The sequence below is a fragment of the Falco punctatus genome, assembly GCF_963210335.1.
Source record: "Falco punctatus genome assembly, chromosome: 1".
In the NCBI taxonomy this organism is placed as follows: domain Eukaryota; kingdom Metazoa; phylum Chordata; class Aves; order Falconiformes; family Falconidae; genus Falco; species Falco punctatus.
In genome coordinates, this window is record NC_137580.1 from 17,515,983 (window position 1) to 17,534,000 (window position 18,018).

Consider the following 18,018-nt stretch of genomic DNA (forward strand, 5'->3'; position numbering starts at 1 on the left):
ATCCTTCTGCTGGAAGAGCCGATTCATACACACAAAGTGAGGCAACTTTATGTTCCATAGGAAGGGGGTGATTCTACTACTTTTAAAATGCCATTTATAAACCCCACCTCTATCCATTCTAGCCTTTCAGCTGTGCTTTCACACCACAGCTCCTTTGGGCCTGAAGGTGAATTTTTACAAAAATATACTGATGGGAATGTAATATAAACCATCTCTCCACACACGTAAGATAATAAATTTCTCAGGATGGGTGCTGATTACTGTTTTTGCCTAGTACCAAGAACACTGACAAATCTCAACAAATTCAGTGAATGAGACAACTGGACAACACGACACAGCAAGACGGCACAATAAATTATGCTAGGGGACCCAGGAGATCTTGAATGATAAGGTACCTACATGCTTCCCTTGGTTGTACTTTTCTGCCCAGTTCCACAACCTTGGAGTGCAGAAGGTGGTTACTCTATCCCTAGGAGCCTTTTATACCATGCCTGAATCCAGAAAAAACAACAGAAAACTTCTCAAAATTATCCCAATGTGCTGTAAACTATCAAGTCACTGGTCACAAAAGAGACTTGTAAATAATGTCTCTCTCACGATAGAACCTTAATAGCTTTTTAGCCCCCAAATCACCTTTGTTAAGTTATTAAGGCAAACAAGGCAAATGTTCCTACTAGTATATCCATGTGGCTAGACACACAAATCCCAGTCAGGCAGAAGTTTCTGTTGAATCTTGCCCTAAATAATGGTAATTTCTAAAGCAACCAGCATCATGCCAGTGCTACATATCACTAAACAAGCAGTTTATATCCAAAGTCCACAGCCCAGAAGGCTCACAGCAAGTAGCCTGGGCTGCTGGGAGAATAAGAGAGTCATGATAAGGACTTAGCACAGCACACGAGACTTGCTGAATGCTTACAGTGATCCAAGGATTCGAAACATAAAAAAAAAAAAAAAAATTGTCTCTGCTAGGAAGAAAAAGCAGGTGTGCATGAAAAAGAAGGTTACAGAAAGAGGATGAATGCAGAATAACTACCATACAAATGGACAACCTTGCTTGTTTAACTGTATGGTTGGCTCATGTAGCTCCCACATAAATCTAACCTTGCTTGCTAATGCTTTATGATTCACTAAGAAAAGCTAAGCAGAGCAGGTAGCTGTGTGCTGGGAATCACTTCCATTAGGGCACTGGTAACATGATCAAATTGTGCTGATAGGAAGACTGACAGTGCTCTAGGAACACTTCCGTTGAGGAAATGCCTCCTGATAACCACTCGATCCTCTGTTATCTGTAGCATCAGTACGATAACCTTTTCCATAGTAGAACTGGGAATGACGACTTTGTGTCATTATACCAACAGCCAGCTTTAGGAGCTACCAGGCAGTGTTACAGCTGCTTCAGAGCACTCAGCACTTGTTAAAGATACCGAGATAAACAGACTTGACCTTACTTTACCATTTCATTTATTGTAAATGAAGATTTTTCTCATGGATACATCAAGGAGACCCAGACCAATTATTTTAATTATCACTTCAGAGGCCACTGATCTTTGGACATGATTATTCATTATTAGAGAAGTAACTGATAAAAACCAAGCCTTGTCATGGACTAAGACAACACTAAACAATGCCAGAACCTAAAGACAGACCTGACCTCAAGAAACCCATGACTTAATTATTAAGAGACAAGAAAATAACAGCAGATGGTCATACAGGGCAGGAAACCAAAACGACTGTATGTGCCAGGCTGACAGTTCCTATTTTGAACATACCAGTAGCCCGTGTGGCATCAGAGCAAGGGTGAACTATAATGAAATAAACAGGGTGATAGGCAATCAGCTGCCTGTGCTCTTTGGGGCCAGCTCCAATAGGCTTGAAAAGTGGTCAGACGGTCCTGCGGTGACCATACCCTAGCGGCAGTCTCCCTTCTCTATCCCAGAAAAGGTCACATACAGGAGACAAAAGGAGATGCAAGAAGATACAGTTGCTAGAGTTCTGCTGCACTCCCAATTCTTGACCACTCAAGGCTAAGGTATTTTTAAACCCACAACTGTGCGACCCAAGAAATTTATCTGTTTGACAAATGTCGAAGTAGCTGTGGAGGAAGCGATCCCATTCTACAGTGCATAGCCAAGTACTCTTGCTTTACCCTCTAACTCTCTCCAGCTTCCAAAAGACTCCTGTAGGCTTCCTCAGTACATCAAAGTTGGCTTACCCACCTCAAGGAGACAGAGAATTGTTATACGCAAAATGCTCAACACACTCAACTCCCGTTTCAGTGGGCTTGGCCTGAATGCTCGACTGTTGGAGGTGGAGCAAAAATCAGGCTCCTTTATTGAAGCTTTGAATTCCAACACTGTCATGACTTCAAGGCAAGAACAGTAAGTGTTGACTGCTCTTCATGAATGATCTGCTCCTTGCAATGACAACTACAGTATTCACAGTTGAAGGCAGAGCTGCAGCTACGATCAGACAGATGCACTACTATAGAAATGTGAAAGCTGAACTCCAGAACTCCTTTGTATACTTTCTGAACTCTTTTGCATACCATCTTTAACTAAATATATAGATACTAAGACATGTTATTAACGATGCATTCAGACCTAGTTTTGCTGTTTGCAAAATAGCCTTCCACTTTTTGGAACAAGTAGCAGCTGGAACAAAGGATTATTTCAGCACATTGTAGGATTTACCCATTATCCAAGCCACAAACAATATTCTAGAAGTTGGAATGGAGAGTTGCAGCAAAAGGAGGTAAGAAAAGAAATAGAATAGGATGAAGAGGAATGGTAATGTCTTCTGGCCACATGACTAACCTGTATTTGAGATAGCAGTATTAGTCAGAGACATGGAATACATTCAGAAGCACACACTAAGAGTCTACCAGTTCTCTGTGTGATGTCAAGGTGAGAGATGGTCATGACAAAACACACCTGTGCAACACACAGGGATATTCTGTTGCCATGAGTGGTGATCCCAGCAAGCGACCCTTCTGATCGACTGAATAATCTGCGTGGGGTTTGCACATACACTGTACCTGTTGCTATGAGGGACAAGGGACTTCACTTTCCAGCACCAGCACTCCAGCAGATTTTCTTAAACCAGTTCTCAGTTTACCACATGGTACAGAGAGATGAAGCATATTTGCTGTCTACAGTACTACTCCATAGACAATTCAACTATAGGAGTCTTGGATGATTCTTTTATACATAGTTTTGTCAGGTGTACAAGCAATTAACATAATGTGGAAAGTGAAGTGAAACGTCTGGACTTTGTCAAGCGCTTCAGAAGAACAACAGATTTCAAGGGGAACAGTCAGCGTTGCTGTCTGAGGAAGATAAAAAGAGCAGCGGAACTCAGATTGACAGGCATCTGAAAGCAACCCTAGTACAGTTAGACTCCATAGACATTTTGCCAAAGTGCAAAATTAGCTCTGGAAGGCACCTGAGTTTATTTGAACAAAGACACCAAAACCCAGAAAATCAGTAATAAGAGCAGTCTGAGGTAATACTAAAGCTTTTCAATGATCTTAATGCTAAAAGGAGAAAACACTTTCTGAGATGGTTTTTGTGCTCAGCTTTCAATGGGCTACCAGTGAAGGACTACACAAATTAGCTACAATTTCTATCCCAACCTTCCCCTTGTTAAATCCCTGTAATTCTGACTGACAATACCAAAAACATTACTGACGTTGCAGACATGAGAAGTATCAAAACAGACTTATACAGCAACTTCTTCGGGAAGAAAGGTTGAAAAATTGGCATGCCCCCACATTTTCCACAGCAAAGCATTCACCTGAACTTCTATGAAGAATAATAACAATTTTTTATCGTCTGTGGAGGAGAATCCAGCAACAGAAAAATGTGGTGCTGAACATGTACTTCCCCCCAAAGAAATAAAAAGCATACATATAAATATATGTGATTCAAAGGAATTATAAGTACATAAGAAGAGACAGCTGTAGGACAAGCCATGTATTTTTTGGATATCCCAGTGTATCTGTTCTCAAGGACAGTGTGGAAATAGCTGACCTGGCTTTAAAGAGAGTTGAGAAGCCAAATTAGTCCATACAAAGCTCATTGTTACTGAATACCAGGCTGCTCCTGTGACCAAGTTAACTTTGTTTGGAGGTAACACTTTGTTTGGGGATCTGGCTATTATACTGAGTAGAGTCAGAGCCCTATCAGAGAAAAAAAGGTCTTCACAGTACAACAAGGAACGTGAAATCCATTTTATGGGACTCACTTGAAGTAATTAGTAATTAAATCTGCTCCTAACCCAATAATTTATCCTTCAGATCACATACTCTTAGCCAGTAAGATCTTTCCAATACTTCATTAAAACAAAACCAACCACCCCTTCCCTAACGTCTTATTAAGAAACAAAGCTCCCCATAGAGATCACTTGGCTGGCTGACACAAATCAGTAGAAATAAAGCACAACAAGTGATGTTCAAATTCAGCTCTGAATGCCAGCCGCAGAAGGTGTTGTTCTGCTTTGTCCTTTCTTTGTGTCCTTCCCCCCTTAAACAAAGCAGCACTGTTCCTTATCCCCACCCCAGACTCCAAGGCAGTCCCTCCCTCGCCATGGAAAACGGCAATGCCATCACAGCATGCAGATAGTTTTCCCCAAAGAGAGGTGGCTGAAGGTAGTGAGCACTGTTCTGCTCCTGGAAGAGGAAACACTTTCCCTCAAGTGAAATAACCTGTTTCCAAGACTCAGCCCCATCAGCCCACCCTCTCAAGCCCAACTAGGTTCTAAGCCACCTTTCTGCTATGCTGCTGTTGATGACCAGATGCTGGTCATCCATGAACCAAAAGGTGCATTGTTTTTCCTACAGACCCTTATATCTGTCAGCATCTTTGACTTACTTTCAAGCAAATATGCAGACCTTCTAGAAAAAAATATCTAAATTCAGCAATCGAGATGTATACAGCTGTGTATCAAGCATTTCTTTGATGCATTACTATGTTTTTTTTTTTCTTAATGCATTTCTTTTCCCCTTCAATCAACAGGTACATACACTTTTAAAATGTGAAAGTAACTGCTGGATTACATCAGACATACTTGCATCATAGGTAAAATGAAGTAATATACCACAAAACCCCCAAAGAACTCACTGTGCCTTTAACATTCAGAAGCCTTGCTATGCTGTCCTCTCAAAGCTGCTTAAATGAGTAGCATTTCCCCATGTTTACCCTTCAGATGGCAAAGATAACTGCATTAGGAAGGCAGCACAGAACGGATTCTCCACTTCAGCTGTGCTAACAGCCACAAACCACTTGATGTTTGCCCCTAGCTTTGTTCTGACTTGACTGTCAGTGGATGTCATAAATTCAAACTTGCATCCTGATGATGTCTCACATTCTTGAAAGTTCGCACAGTGCCTTCCACTCCGTTAATAAAATCTGGCCCTCAGCTCACCGGCTTCTGTACCCTTGGGTGCTGTAGAAAAGACATCACAGACATCATGCATACAGACATCATTATATTAAAAAAGGGTTCACTTATGTGAGAAATGAGAAATACTGAGAAGACATGAACCAGGAAGTTGCTAACATACACAAGGGGCCAAGCTGCTTTGGTTTCCCAGTGGAAGAGGAGGGTGGTTTCTTTTTTTGTTTTTAACTGTTTTAACATGGAGGCAGTCAGAAGCACTTTGTAAGCATTCTACCACTTGCAAGTCAGCCATTTTTGACCCTTCAAATTTAGATTAAAATTCTCTTCTACACTGTTAAACACACACGGTACTTATCCTGGCCCACCTATTATCTTGCGCCTTCATTTAAGAGGTTTGCTGGGGTGGGTATTACACTGGCTTCTGCCACACATGCAGAGTCACTACAGAACACCTTCACTAGATGTAGTTCAGCTCACAGAAAGAGCTGTTGAGCTCCCACGATTTCTCTCATGTCCTTTCATTGTCCTCCTAAGTCCCACCTCATCATACAGACAGAAGACTTTTTGCAGCTGCAAAATGACCTGAAGACCCAAAAGAATGGGCCTCTATTTGGGCTTGCACCATCAGAGGATGACATTTGTATGTCTTTTATGTGCTTTAACAGAAGTACATGCCCACACCCTGATTATGAACCTGCTTCCACTTAAGAAATACTCAAATATTTTCCCACCACCTTCCAGGGTCCTCCAACAAAACACTGGATACTTGATAAAGGAAAGCATTCCCTACACACAACAAATTTTTCAATCATTCTCAACTATTTATTTTCCCCAGATAGCTAGTTTTAGAAGGATGTAAGTTGCAAAGGAAGAGGCTGCTTAGAAGCATTCAAGGAGCAACAGTAATGAGCCCTCTAAAATAGAATCCAATGAGCAACTGGAATCCCTCCTTTGTAGGCTGTTGCCTTTCTCTTGTATAAGCAAAGACCAGCAAGAAAAACAGAAGTATGATAAACTACTAATGGCACAGGGCTGCTTATGTAGCACAGCAGATATGCCCCTGTCAGTTAATTCTGGTCAGAAGAAAAAAAGTATCCTTTCTCTCTTGGGTTAACATACAAGGACAGTTCTTTAATTAGAACAATAATGGGTTAGATATCAGGTTTTTTCCTAGTCTGGTAAACTTCCTGCTGAAAATCAGATACCTATAAAAAGTAAAATCCCTCGCAGCCGGAGCATGCCCTGGTTGATTACTCTGCAAAACTTCAGAGTTCTAAAAAGGAGAAGGGGAGGAAAACATGGTGGGAGGAACTGGGGGAGAGAAGACATGGGGGGAACATGATGGGAGGGGGGAAACCTGGGAACAAGGAAAAAAACCCACAAAAATGCTGAAATGCTGCCACTCAAGATTTCCCCCCCCCCCTTGAAAATGATATACAGAAACACACTAAGCAAGCACACAGCAATTTTTCCATTCAAGGAACTATCTTCTCCGTCATTTCTCTTCTCATTTCTTCAAAGGGGACAAAGATTTTAGGTAGCCTAATCCAGCGGGAAAAAGATGAGTATTGGTGCATATTTCCAACCAGGTTCCCCATAGAAAACAAGCTTAAGCAACCACAGCATGTAAGCACATCTATTTTCTTGTAATAAGTTTTAAGCTGTGGGGTCTATTTCAACCGAACTGACCATGTCAAGTGTCACAGATGGCAAGTTCCACCTGCTTAACAGAAAACAGACACCCTCACACCCTCCCAGTGTCCTCAACAAGTATTAGACTAGGGAGGACTCCTAGTCTTTATTAGTCATCGAGTTCCTCAAGGCTGAGACAAAACCCCAAAGAAATTCAGACCACTTCTCAAAAAAGGCCAATGCCACCTTTCACCATACATGCATGACTTCTTAGAAACACCCGAATGCTTCCCACTGGGGCCCATCTGTTTTGTCATAAAATCAGAGTAATCAGGAATTTGGCCAAGAAAACTTGAGTGTAGGAACTCCATTTTATTCCCGCACAACCTTGTTTTCAGCTATATACTGATGGTACTGGGAGAAGGATTTCAGATGGAAACAGCTGGAACAAACAGATTGAAGGCAGATGGTCCACGAGATTCCCAGTTTCTTAACAGCGTTAAAGTTGTTAATAAATAAGTAGGGATAGCTGGGTTTCCCAGCTGGATTTCTGGGGTTGGGGTCTATCTGTTCACTAATCATGTGCTCACGTTCCAAGGGCAATCATCTAAGAAACTGAAAAGACTGTCTGGGGTGCGTGTGTTTCCTTTTTCTGAGGATGGGGAAGTTAGGTCGTTAATCATCCTTTGCTACGTACCCATCAATAAAAGGAAATTGGGTATAACATACCATACCATAGACATTCATATTTGTCAGGTCAAGCTGCATAACCTGGATTCTTGTATGTGCTTCCCATATGCTGTAACCTGATGCAAATTGTTTGCATCATACCAAAGTGGACTTCATTTAGCACAGTACACAAAAATCAGTTCCTGTTTCTACGTTATCTGAAAACGTCTAAAGGAAGAATTCAACTGCCTTAACAATACTGTCTAGTCACCATAATTTTTATACTGTTTCTCAAAAAGCAGACATACCCAAATCCTCTGAACTCGCTGTTTGTTAAAACCCTAGCTGTTTGTTTACTTTGCCTGTTGACAACTGCAGTACTGAAAATCTTCTGTCTTCACTTTAAAGGTCCTTCATATAGGTGTACTGTCAACACAGCTAGTCAGTTTGCCTCTGCTTCTATGTACACAGAATTAATTTTCCTTCTTCAAACTACACTGCTCTGAAAAATGCACAATTTTTCAACTGTGCTGGTATGCTGGAGGGAATAAAAATCATAGTATTACTGTGACAAGTGAAAAAGGCTTTCTTCCTTTAAGTCATACTACTACTAGCTAGAATACCATTACACAAGCAAGACTGTGACTCTTTCAGTTTTGGAACACCAGAACACTGTGGGCTACTATTCTTAAGAGTGAAAACCTTGGATAACCACAGGCCTCTGAACTTATTTCCATCACTGCAGTGCAGAATACTGTCAAATCGGTACTCTTACACCCTTCCTGACAGCACAGGTCACAAGCTTCAGTTCTGGTACGGACTGCTGGGACACAAACACTGCTCACACCCTCAAAAAGTCCCCAGTGCAGCCTGATGGCAGTTATTCATCATCCAAGGTTCCCATACAGCATAAAATGAAGATTCCCTTGCAGAACAGTTTTGACTGCTTACAATACCACTAAAACACCGAGTTACTTAAAATCCAGTATCCTGCCTCCCACCTCAAAGTGCCTGTTTTAAGCAGAGTAGATTACATCACTGTCATAGCATCCAAGTGTAAACACACCCCCAAAAATGCCATACAAGTCTCAATGCCCAGGTATGCTAAAAAATAAGGAGGAAAGGAAAATACCCTCTTCCTTTCACCACAGTGTGGAAACTCTCCAGAAAGGAACCCACAGTTCTGCAGGTTTTTTTGAATTGACACTTAAGAACAGGACACTGACAATTTAAAATGTGCACAGCCCTTTTGTTGCAAATTTCTTAAGAAGGGCAGCAACCACAATGAAAGACAAGGGCAAGAAAAACAGTCACAAGGACACAAAAATACCCACACCCGCTGATCAATGTACTTTAGGTGTATCTTTTATTTACAGAGTGGAGATGCCTAATCAGAACTGGGTAATTCAGCTTTTTTGTAAAAGTATATAAATATATACATGAAACTCTATGAAGTAAACATTAACAACTGTGATACAGTAAAACATTCGCTACTATCCTTAAGCTAACAGGCATCTATTAAAGCTTAAATGCTGATTTCAAGATGCCCTCTATAAAATAGCTGTAACTGTAGTAAAAGGGCAAAATTCTGTGCCATAAACAAGCTTTTAAAAGAGACTAGTAAAATGTCTTTATTTGTAATAAAGTTTGCCAGGATAAAAACACTGCTTCATCCCTCCCACTCCCTACCCCATAAACAAATATCCCAAAAGCTGCAGAACTGCAGGAAGTACAAGATTACTTTTTTCTTATTATTTACTTCTTTTTTAATTAAAATATTTTTATTTCAGTATTTTATCACATATTAAGGAAACTGCAGAAAATGCAGCTTTATTAAATATTATTTACTGTTATAAAAAAATTTCACATGTATGTCCACGGGGCTGAAGAGATTAGTGGTATTGTATGAGCTATCCCTTTTCCTTATAACCATATACCTTATTTGGAATGATGGAGAGACTTTATAGAAAAGACATTTGACAGCAACTGACGAAAGGGACTGGAAAACTATTGGCAGAACAAAGAAAACATGTGAGAGCCTCTAGACCTCCTTGCTTCCTTATTTTAAAAGCACTTCTGCTTCAGCATTTTATTTGTCTCTTTGTTGTTCCTCATGTTGGAGATGATTCAGGACATAAAGGACAACTTGATAGCAGAAAATGTACTGATCCTGCAAAGGAAAGGAAATCACATCACATGTGAAAAATGCTTCCACCACATAAGTAATTCATTATCATCTGCACTTCACAGGTGCACAGCACTTGATTTTAATACTATTTCTACAGTTAAATAAGAAAGACCCCACAAAACAAAAAACCCACAGTGGAGAAAAATGCAACCTCAATTTAAATACAGGCACTCTCCTGCCACTAAACATACATTTATATGGGACATTTATCCTCGTCTTTCACATCAAAAGCACCTCAGAGTAAGTACTTTATATAAGTAAAAATGAAGACATGAAGTGAATTTAAAGGTCTTGCATTAATGTCAACCAATATACAACTCTGGTGACAGTGCAAATCCTTACCTTAATCTCAGCAATACAGGTATGTAGGCTAATACATGTTTTAGGGTGTGAGGTGTGGCTAGTAAGTTTTGTAATTTGGATTTAGATTTTTTTGTATTTTGAGGGTTTTTTTTTGTTGTTGTTAAACTAGTATTTGACCATTCCTTCACATTCAAAGAAAAAAGTGCAGATTTTAACAAGACCTTCTGATGTCCCTCTCTAAAGCAGTTAGCTTTAGATCCAGATTATTCCTAAAACTTTTGGTTGAGTATCTCTTCAAAAGAGATTTCAAGACATCTCCAGTAGTATCAGTGATTCATAGCAGCAACAGTTAGGCCTTCTCTTCAGTTCATAATGCATTTTTTAGCCAAAAAACCTCAGCTGATTTCCTCTATAACACATTTTTGAAGATGAAAACCCTGTAGTTTTTTTCCTAAAAACACAGATAAAACCAGCACAGCATGTTATAAATTGCATGCATTTGTAACTGTTAAATGCATCCTGCTACTCACTGATATGCATCTGACTGAATTCTCACAACACAAACGTTCCATTAGAGGGCACAAAGACAATCATCATCGTGAGCTTCACAGAAAGCTTCCGGGCACATCAGAGTTAGCATTCCAATGCCTTTCCTTTAGCATATATCTGGGGAAGTCAGACTCACCTCTGTCTGAACCATCCCATGTCTCTGCAGACGCATCGTGCGTACCAGGTCTGAGATGTCGAACTACCAAAACAAACAGTAAGTTAAACATTCAAAAAAGACATAAAGGAAACATCCCCACCATCAGACCAATGAATCCAGCTAGGTATGTTAACATCCAGTACTGAAACAACAATTCACTACAGCCTGTGTATGTCTGGTAAATAATCCAGCATGTGCTGTCTCTGGGCAATATGGATGTGGCCCTCCTAAATCAGACACCCTCCTTCACCTGTTTTCTTTCTCTGTGCTCTGGCTGTTTTGCTTACTCTTACTGGGAGCTGAGTGTGCAGAAGATAGAGCCTCTTTGTCCAATCTAACAAAGCACTTTATTCCCTGAAGTCTGTAAAATTCTAGACATTTAGCAGATGCTTAGAAACTCCACTGAGCTAATCATGACATAGCTCAACTCTACAAAAATAAGGAAGCTAGCACCCTCCTGTGGATCACCCCAGAAAGCATAATCCCTGGTTGTGCTGGGAAAGCTAAGAATCACAGAATCATAGAATCACTTAGGTTGGAAAAGATCTTTGAAATCATGAAGTCCAACTGTTAACCCGGGACTGCCAAGTCCATCACTAAACTATGTCCCTAAGCACCGCATCGACACGTCTTTTAAATACCTCCAAGGAAGGTGATTCCACTAACCTCCCTGGGCAGCCTGTTCCAATGCTTGACCACTCTTGTAGTGAATAAATTTTTCCTAATATCCAATCTAAACATTCCCTAGTGCAACTTGAGGCTATTTCCACTTGTCTTGTCACGAGTTATCTGGGAGAAGAGACCGACCCCCACCTGCCTACAGCCTCCTGTAAGGCAGTTGCAGAAAGTGATAAGGTCCTCCCGCAAGCCTCCTTGTCTCCAGGCTAAACACCCCGGCTCCCTCAGCCGCCCCTCACAACACTTGTGCCCCAGCCCCTTCCCCAGCCCCGCTGCCCGTCTCTGGACACGCTCCAGCCCCTCAGTGTCCCTCCTGCAGCGAGGGGCCCAAACCTGAACACAGGATTCCAGGTGCAGCCTCACCAGCCAAGCACAGCCAGGCTCCCCAGGAGAATGATGTGGGACATGGTGTCAAAGGCTTTACTAAGGTCCAGGTAGACATCCACAGCCTTTCCCTCATCTACCCAGGTCAGGCTGACCAGCCTGTAGTTCCCCAGATCCTCCCTTCGGCCCTTCCTGTAGATGGGCGTCACACTGGCTAACCTCCACTCTTCTGGAATCTCCCCAGTGAGCCAGGACTGTTGATAAATGATGGAGAGCAGCTTGGTGAGATCCTCTGCCAGCTCCCTCCGTACCCTCGGGAGGATCCCATCCAGCTCTGTAGATTTGTGTGTGTCCAACTGGAGCAGCAGGTCATGGACACCAGTTTCCTCCTGGACTGTCAGGGGGCTGGGCGGGGCGGGGGGGGGGGCAGCACCCTGAGGGTAACTGATCTGGCTATTAAAGACTGAGGCAAGGAAGACATTAAGTATCTCAGCCTTTTCCTCACCCTTTATGGCAATGCTCCCCACAATATCCAATAAAGGATGCAGATTATCCTTGGCCCTCCTTTTGTTGCTAATGTGTATCTGAAAACATTTTTTGTTATCTTTTACAGCAGTGGCCAGCTTAAGTTCCAGCTGGACTTTTGCCTCTCTAATTTTTCTCTTGGCATAACCACACACCAACCCTGTAGTCCTCCAGAGTTGCCTGCCCCTTCTTCCAAAGGTGGTTTTCCGCCCCCCCCCCCCCCCCCCCCCCCCCCCCCAGTCCCAGCCATAGCTCTCTGTTCAGCCAAGCCAATGTTCTCTGCCACTGGCTCATGTTTTGGCACGTGGGCACAGCCAGCCCCTGTGCCTGTAGGCTGCTGTCTTGAAGGATGCCCAGCCTGCCTGGACCCCTGGGCCCTTCAGGACTGCCTGCCCAGGGACTCTGTCCACCGGGATCCTAAACAGGCCAAAGCCGGCCCTCTGGAAGTCCAAGGCAATGGTTCTGCTGACCCCCCCCCCCCCCCCCCCCCCTTATTTCTCCAAAAATCAAAAACTACCATCTCACGATGGCCGTGCCCAGCACGGCCTCCAACCACCACACCACCCACCCGCCCTTCTCTGCTCCTGAACAGCAGCTCCAGCGGGGCATCTCCCCAGGCTGGCTCCCTGACCGGCTGTGCCAGGAGTTATCATCCACACACTCCAGGAACCTCCCAGCCTCTTTCCTCCCCGCTGTGTTGTATTTCCAGTGGACATCCAGTAGGCTGTAAAGCTACTTTACATACCCTCATCTCCAGCTGAGATGTTTGTACACAGAGTTTTTGATTCAGTTGCCTGAACATACTTGGGTTGGCTTCTGGCTGCCCTCCAATAGTGCCTGGATCTCTGACGGACTAAATGGCACAACTCTCAGCCCTAATAGCATTTAACACGGTAGTTCCACTGAGTACATCCAGCCAGGTAAGGCAGGCATTTTAACTTCTCCTTCAGTTGCTTGAGTTATCATGGCAACACACTGTTGCTCCCAAGCCATACGACAGAAGACTGCTATGGTAGAAGATGCCATTGCAACATACCCTAGCACATCTGAAGTGGCACCTAACAATGTTAGATTGCTGAGGTGTCAGACAGGATACTTTTTACAAGATTCCTTAGGCTAACCCAAGAACCAGCAGATGTTAGAGCTTCTCACCCTCCCTCCCCCCTCCCCAGGATCATCAACAAAGGAACATTTCACAGGTACTGCCGTTTTACACCCTGATTTATGTTACATTAGGACAGGGGTCCTCAAACTGTTTAAACAGGCGGCCGGCACGCGGATGAAGTGGCAGGCAGTCATCTGCGGCTGCTTGGTTTCCCCCCCAACCCCCCGGGGGGGGGGGGGGGGGTAGGGGATGTTCTGTAAATACCGGGGGCTGGATTGAGGACCCTGGGGGGTTTGAGGACCCCTGCATTAGGACACGGACAGCATGCTACTCTCAAAAGCATGGCATATTCTTTACACAATTGTATAGATCCAATGAAACACATTTCCTGCAAGTCAAAAGCACAGCTCAGCCCATCATCCTCTTGGGTACTCACATCAAGGTCTCTGCTGATCAACCCTAGAATAACGTCTATACAAATAAGGGTCCCTGATCGTCCAATGCCTGCACTGCAGTGAGTTATGATAGGTCCCGATTTGTGGACATGACGCATGTAGGAAATAAAAGTAAGCAGGTCATCTGGTTGAGAAGGGGTGTCATGGTCAGGCCAGGCGATGAAGTTCAGATGGGAAATGTGCCGTACTTCACCTGTCTGAGGTTTAAAGACAACAACAAAATGTAACACATGGGAAGAGTAAAAAGACAAAAGTTAAGCTCCCAAAGGCAAACAGTCTCAGAAGAGAGGGATTTGCCCAATTAAGGTGTTCTGTAATTCAATAAAACAAGAGAAACTGAGCTAAACTGAAAATAACTAGCAAATAATTGACTAGTACAAGGTTCACTGTGTGTCTAGACTGAACTGATCACACAGGGCAATGAACCAGCCAGACTGAATTAGTAGTGAATTTCATATTCCTATGTATGTTTCTGTGGCCAAAGGCACCTAGGCAGCCAAAATTTAGAGTCTTGTTAGCATAACGAAATCATCTCCTGGCCCAACTGCGCTCTCCTATAAAGGTCACAAGGTAGCACACGATGCAGCGAGGAGGAGTTTCCTAGTAATTATCACTGGGCAAGGAGGAGAAGGCCCGCATTATCTCTTGATACAGACACTGTGACTGAAAGAAGGGCAAGCCAGAAGTATGGGGATAAAAATGCCAACACTCAGAAAAAGAATTCTCAGCATGCAGAATTAGATTAACTTACCTGAATCTCTTCTAGCTCCAGCACTCTAATGATAAAGCCCTTCAGTTGCTGGAGTCTTACAAGAGCAAGCCGTAGTCTATCATTTATCATGGTGGTTTTATTGAGTACATCTGGCCAGTAACGCTGGCATTTTATCTTTTCTCCTTCAACCTCCTGAGTCATCATGGCAATCACAGTACAATTTTGCTCCCAAACCATCTGCCAGAAATCTGCTACGGTAGTAGGGAGAGGTCCTTGACATGCAATGTACACGAACTCCTCATTCCCCACTGGCATGCGAATGAAGCTGGCATTGATGTATCCACCTTCAATCCCAAGAGGTACTCTAGTGGTATCATCTGCAATCCCCACAGAACAAAAATACTTCCATGTTATGTGTGCACATAATTAGACCTTCACACAATAGAAATGCTGAGCCTTACACGCTCAGATAGTGAACAGGATTTTGTTACAGGAAATCTACCGACAATAATATACATGTATGTTTTTCCAATTTTACATGGGTAAAATTGACAAATATTTTCTGGCTCCATACGTATACATCATTTAAGACACAGGATCTGCTGAAACAACTGAAGAATCTGTGAACATCCACTGCTACCTAATACAGTAGTCTATTGTTCACTGATCTTAAACCCCTTTATAAATGCTTGCTTTAAATGTGTAGAAAATGAGTAGTAGATTTGATTTTTCTCTACTCAGCAGAACTAGTATTGGGAAATCAAACCATCCCACTCCTGATCCAATTCATCTGACCATACAGGTGGTGACAAAATATCAACAGTGAACTTCAGATTAGTTAGGACTTACAAGGCAGTATGTTTTTGTATCTATTCTTTTTCCTATTCTCCTTTGCTTGTCCAATCAAACACTGATCCAAAGGTTTTAAGTCCTGAAGGTTCTGTAAAGAAGCAGTTACATGGGCATTAGAAAGCGCTGAACGGTAACGAGTGTTAAGAGCAGTTATGTAACCAAGATTTCAACAGACAGAACCATTAAAAAAAATCCTAATGTGGATATGCAAAATAATTCGGTCACAGGAAGGAATCTAATTTCACATAGCTAAGAAAACGGAACAAAGTAAAAAAACCCTATTATCCAGTGAATATTTTATCTCATTCTCCCAAAGAAGAGATCTGTAAAACGTTTGACTTAAGACTTCGGAAAGGCTGCTTTCACACTTAGCAGCTAGATTTCACAGCCTTTGTTTACCTTGTCTATGCCTGTTAACGTCTATTCATTTGAAGAAAGAATGATGTAAACACTTCTGAATTGAATTCCTGGTTCAAACTAACCTCATCTCTCAGCAGCTAGTGGGGGGAAGGGAGAGAAGTCTTTGGTAAAAGAAGTCTTTAAAACCCTTTAGAGCTGCAAATTAAAGAGCTGTGGTATTTAAAGTAGTGATGAACCAGCCATTCTATTTCTAAGTGTTTCATGCTAGAAAAAAGGTCTTTGAAGGACAAATAGTTACTCACTTCAATCTCTTTAGAAGGGACTCCCTGTTCCAGCAATCCACGCAACATCCTGATCACTGACTTCAATTTGGCTCCCGAGTATTTGCCTCCAGGGAGCACATCCACTGTAGGGAGTGCAGAGATCTCTTCATTTGTCACTGAAGGAATACCTAGCAGAAGAACAAGACTGATTGATATAAATAAATAGCTAAAACTAGTGAAACAAACTCTAGTGCAATGTTGGATTTCCTTGTTGCTGTCCACCACTGTATTACCTTGTTTTCCCTAGAATGTGTCCATACACCAGAGAGAATACACAAATGACCTCACAGTTTGACAGGTAAAACCAAATTAACTAACAAAACCAGTATGACGCAAAATCAGCTTTGATGAATCCAGGAACCAAAGGGAGTATTTTCCTGAACTTCCAATACATTCACTGAAAGAAACTTCAAATACATTTAAAATTTAAGTTCTTCACACAATAACCTACAAATCTGATGAATGCACACAGGGATGAATTCAGAATTCTCCACTTGAAACATCACAGTCTGTGACTTCATTTTTAACACACTCAACATGTCTTCCAAGTGGTATACACAAAATGTGTTAAAGCAATCTTTTTTTCAGGCCTTCTATCAGGCCTTCAGTGTTTCTCTGAAGCACATCAAAATTAATAAACCAAGAGTCTCTCTGGTATCACAATTAAAAGTGTCTTAGACGTAGTCTAAAAGTTTACACAGACTATCTTTTTTTTCTGTTAATGAACACAGAGAAAAAGCTACTGTATATGAATTTCAGGAACTCACAATTCTAATGCTATCTCAAAAAGAAAAGACTAGATTCTGCCAAACCCATCACACTGAGCAGTGTTCCAGTCTGCCACTCTAAGCAGCACTGGAAAAATGAGAGTCAAGACAAAGAAAAAATATTGCCTAATTTGAGCATGGAATAGCTGGTATGTGAAGCACATAATATATCAAACTGATCACGGACAAACACCTATACTGTTACAGCTTTTGTCAGACGGGTACTATGGAAGAAAGCATTTCAGCTAGTTTCAATTCTGCTACATCTACCTGCACAACATTGCCAATACTTCTTCCTATTAACTCTCACACACTTACTACACAAAGCTGTGAAGAGCCTTTCCAGTGGGTTGCAGAGCTGCTACATTTCCCATTATACCTGTCATTACACCCTCAAAACATATCCAGGGCATTTTAAAACTAACACCTGACATTTTGTCTATGTAATATGATCCTCAGTTTTCCACTGATTATTTATTAAAGTTCTTGCCTTTATTTACACACTCCTGGCTGGCTGATTCAATCGGCAGTTCATCACTTCCCCACGTGATCTCATCTTCATCTGCTTGGCTCAATGGAGGTTGTTGAGGAGATCTGTAAGAGGACAAGGTATGGAAGTAAGAAATAACACCTAGAAATAACCAACAGATTGGCAACTTACTAAAAAATTGCCAGAAAGTAATTTATAGCTGCGATATTTCTGAACTGGATTCATACCAGTAACCTCGAAAAACCCATGATTTTTTTTCCTTTTTTTACATCCCCAGTGAGGATTTGTAAAAGATAACAGTGGAAAAAGAGCCAGAAATACATTAATCTAGTAATAACTATCACTGCAACTACTTTTCAAAGGCTAAGCAGTCAGATAACATCCAATACCATATTTGTAACATTCACATAATTCACTACCTATACACTAGAATATCTATTTTCAATTGCAAGTTTTTAGCTTTGTTGAAGATGGTGATATATGTATCAAGTATTTTAGGCTGCTTGTGCCAAATCTCAACCATAAACTC

General features: G+C 41.9%; 1 protein-coding gene across 5 annotated transcripts in view; it reads right to left on the reverse strand.

Annotated features, from left to right (window-relative positions):
- Positions 1–9,044: 9,044 nt before the first annotated feature.
- Positions 9,045–18,018, reverse strand: part of PTPN13 (protein tyrosine phosphatase non-receptor type 13) — a 126,159-nt gene continuing 117,185 nt past the window's right edge. For 4 of the 5 annotated variants that reach the window (XM_080407968.1, XM_080407967.1, XM_080407965.1 and 1 more), the window contains one exon: positions 16,384–17,593. In XM_080407968.1, the coding sequence (XP_080264094.1) occupies positions 17,470–17,593 (124 nt within the window). In that variant the 3' untranslated portion in view covers positions 16,384–17,469. Of the gene's footprint in view, positions 9,872–10,877; positions 10,941–13,966; positions 14,183–14,736; positions 15,075–15,546; positions 15,638–16,211; positions 16,361–16,383; positions 17,594–18,018 lie in introns of those variants that run through there. The other variant, XM_080407969.1, reaches the window with a different exon arrangement.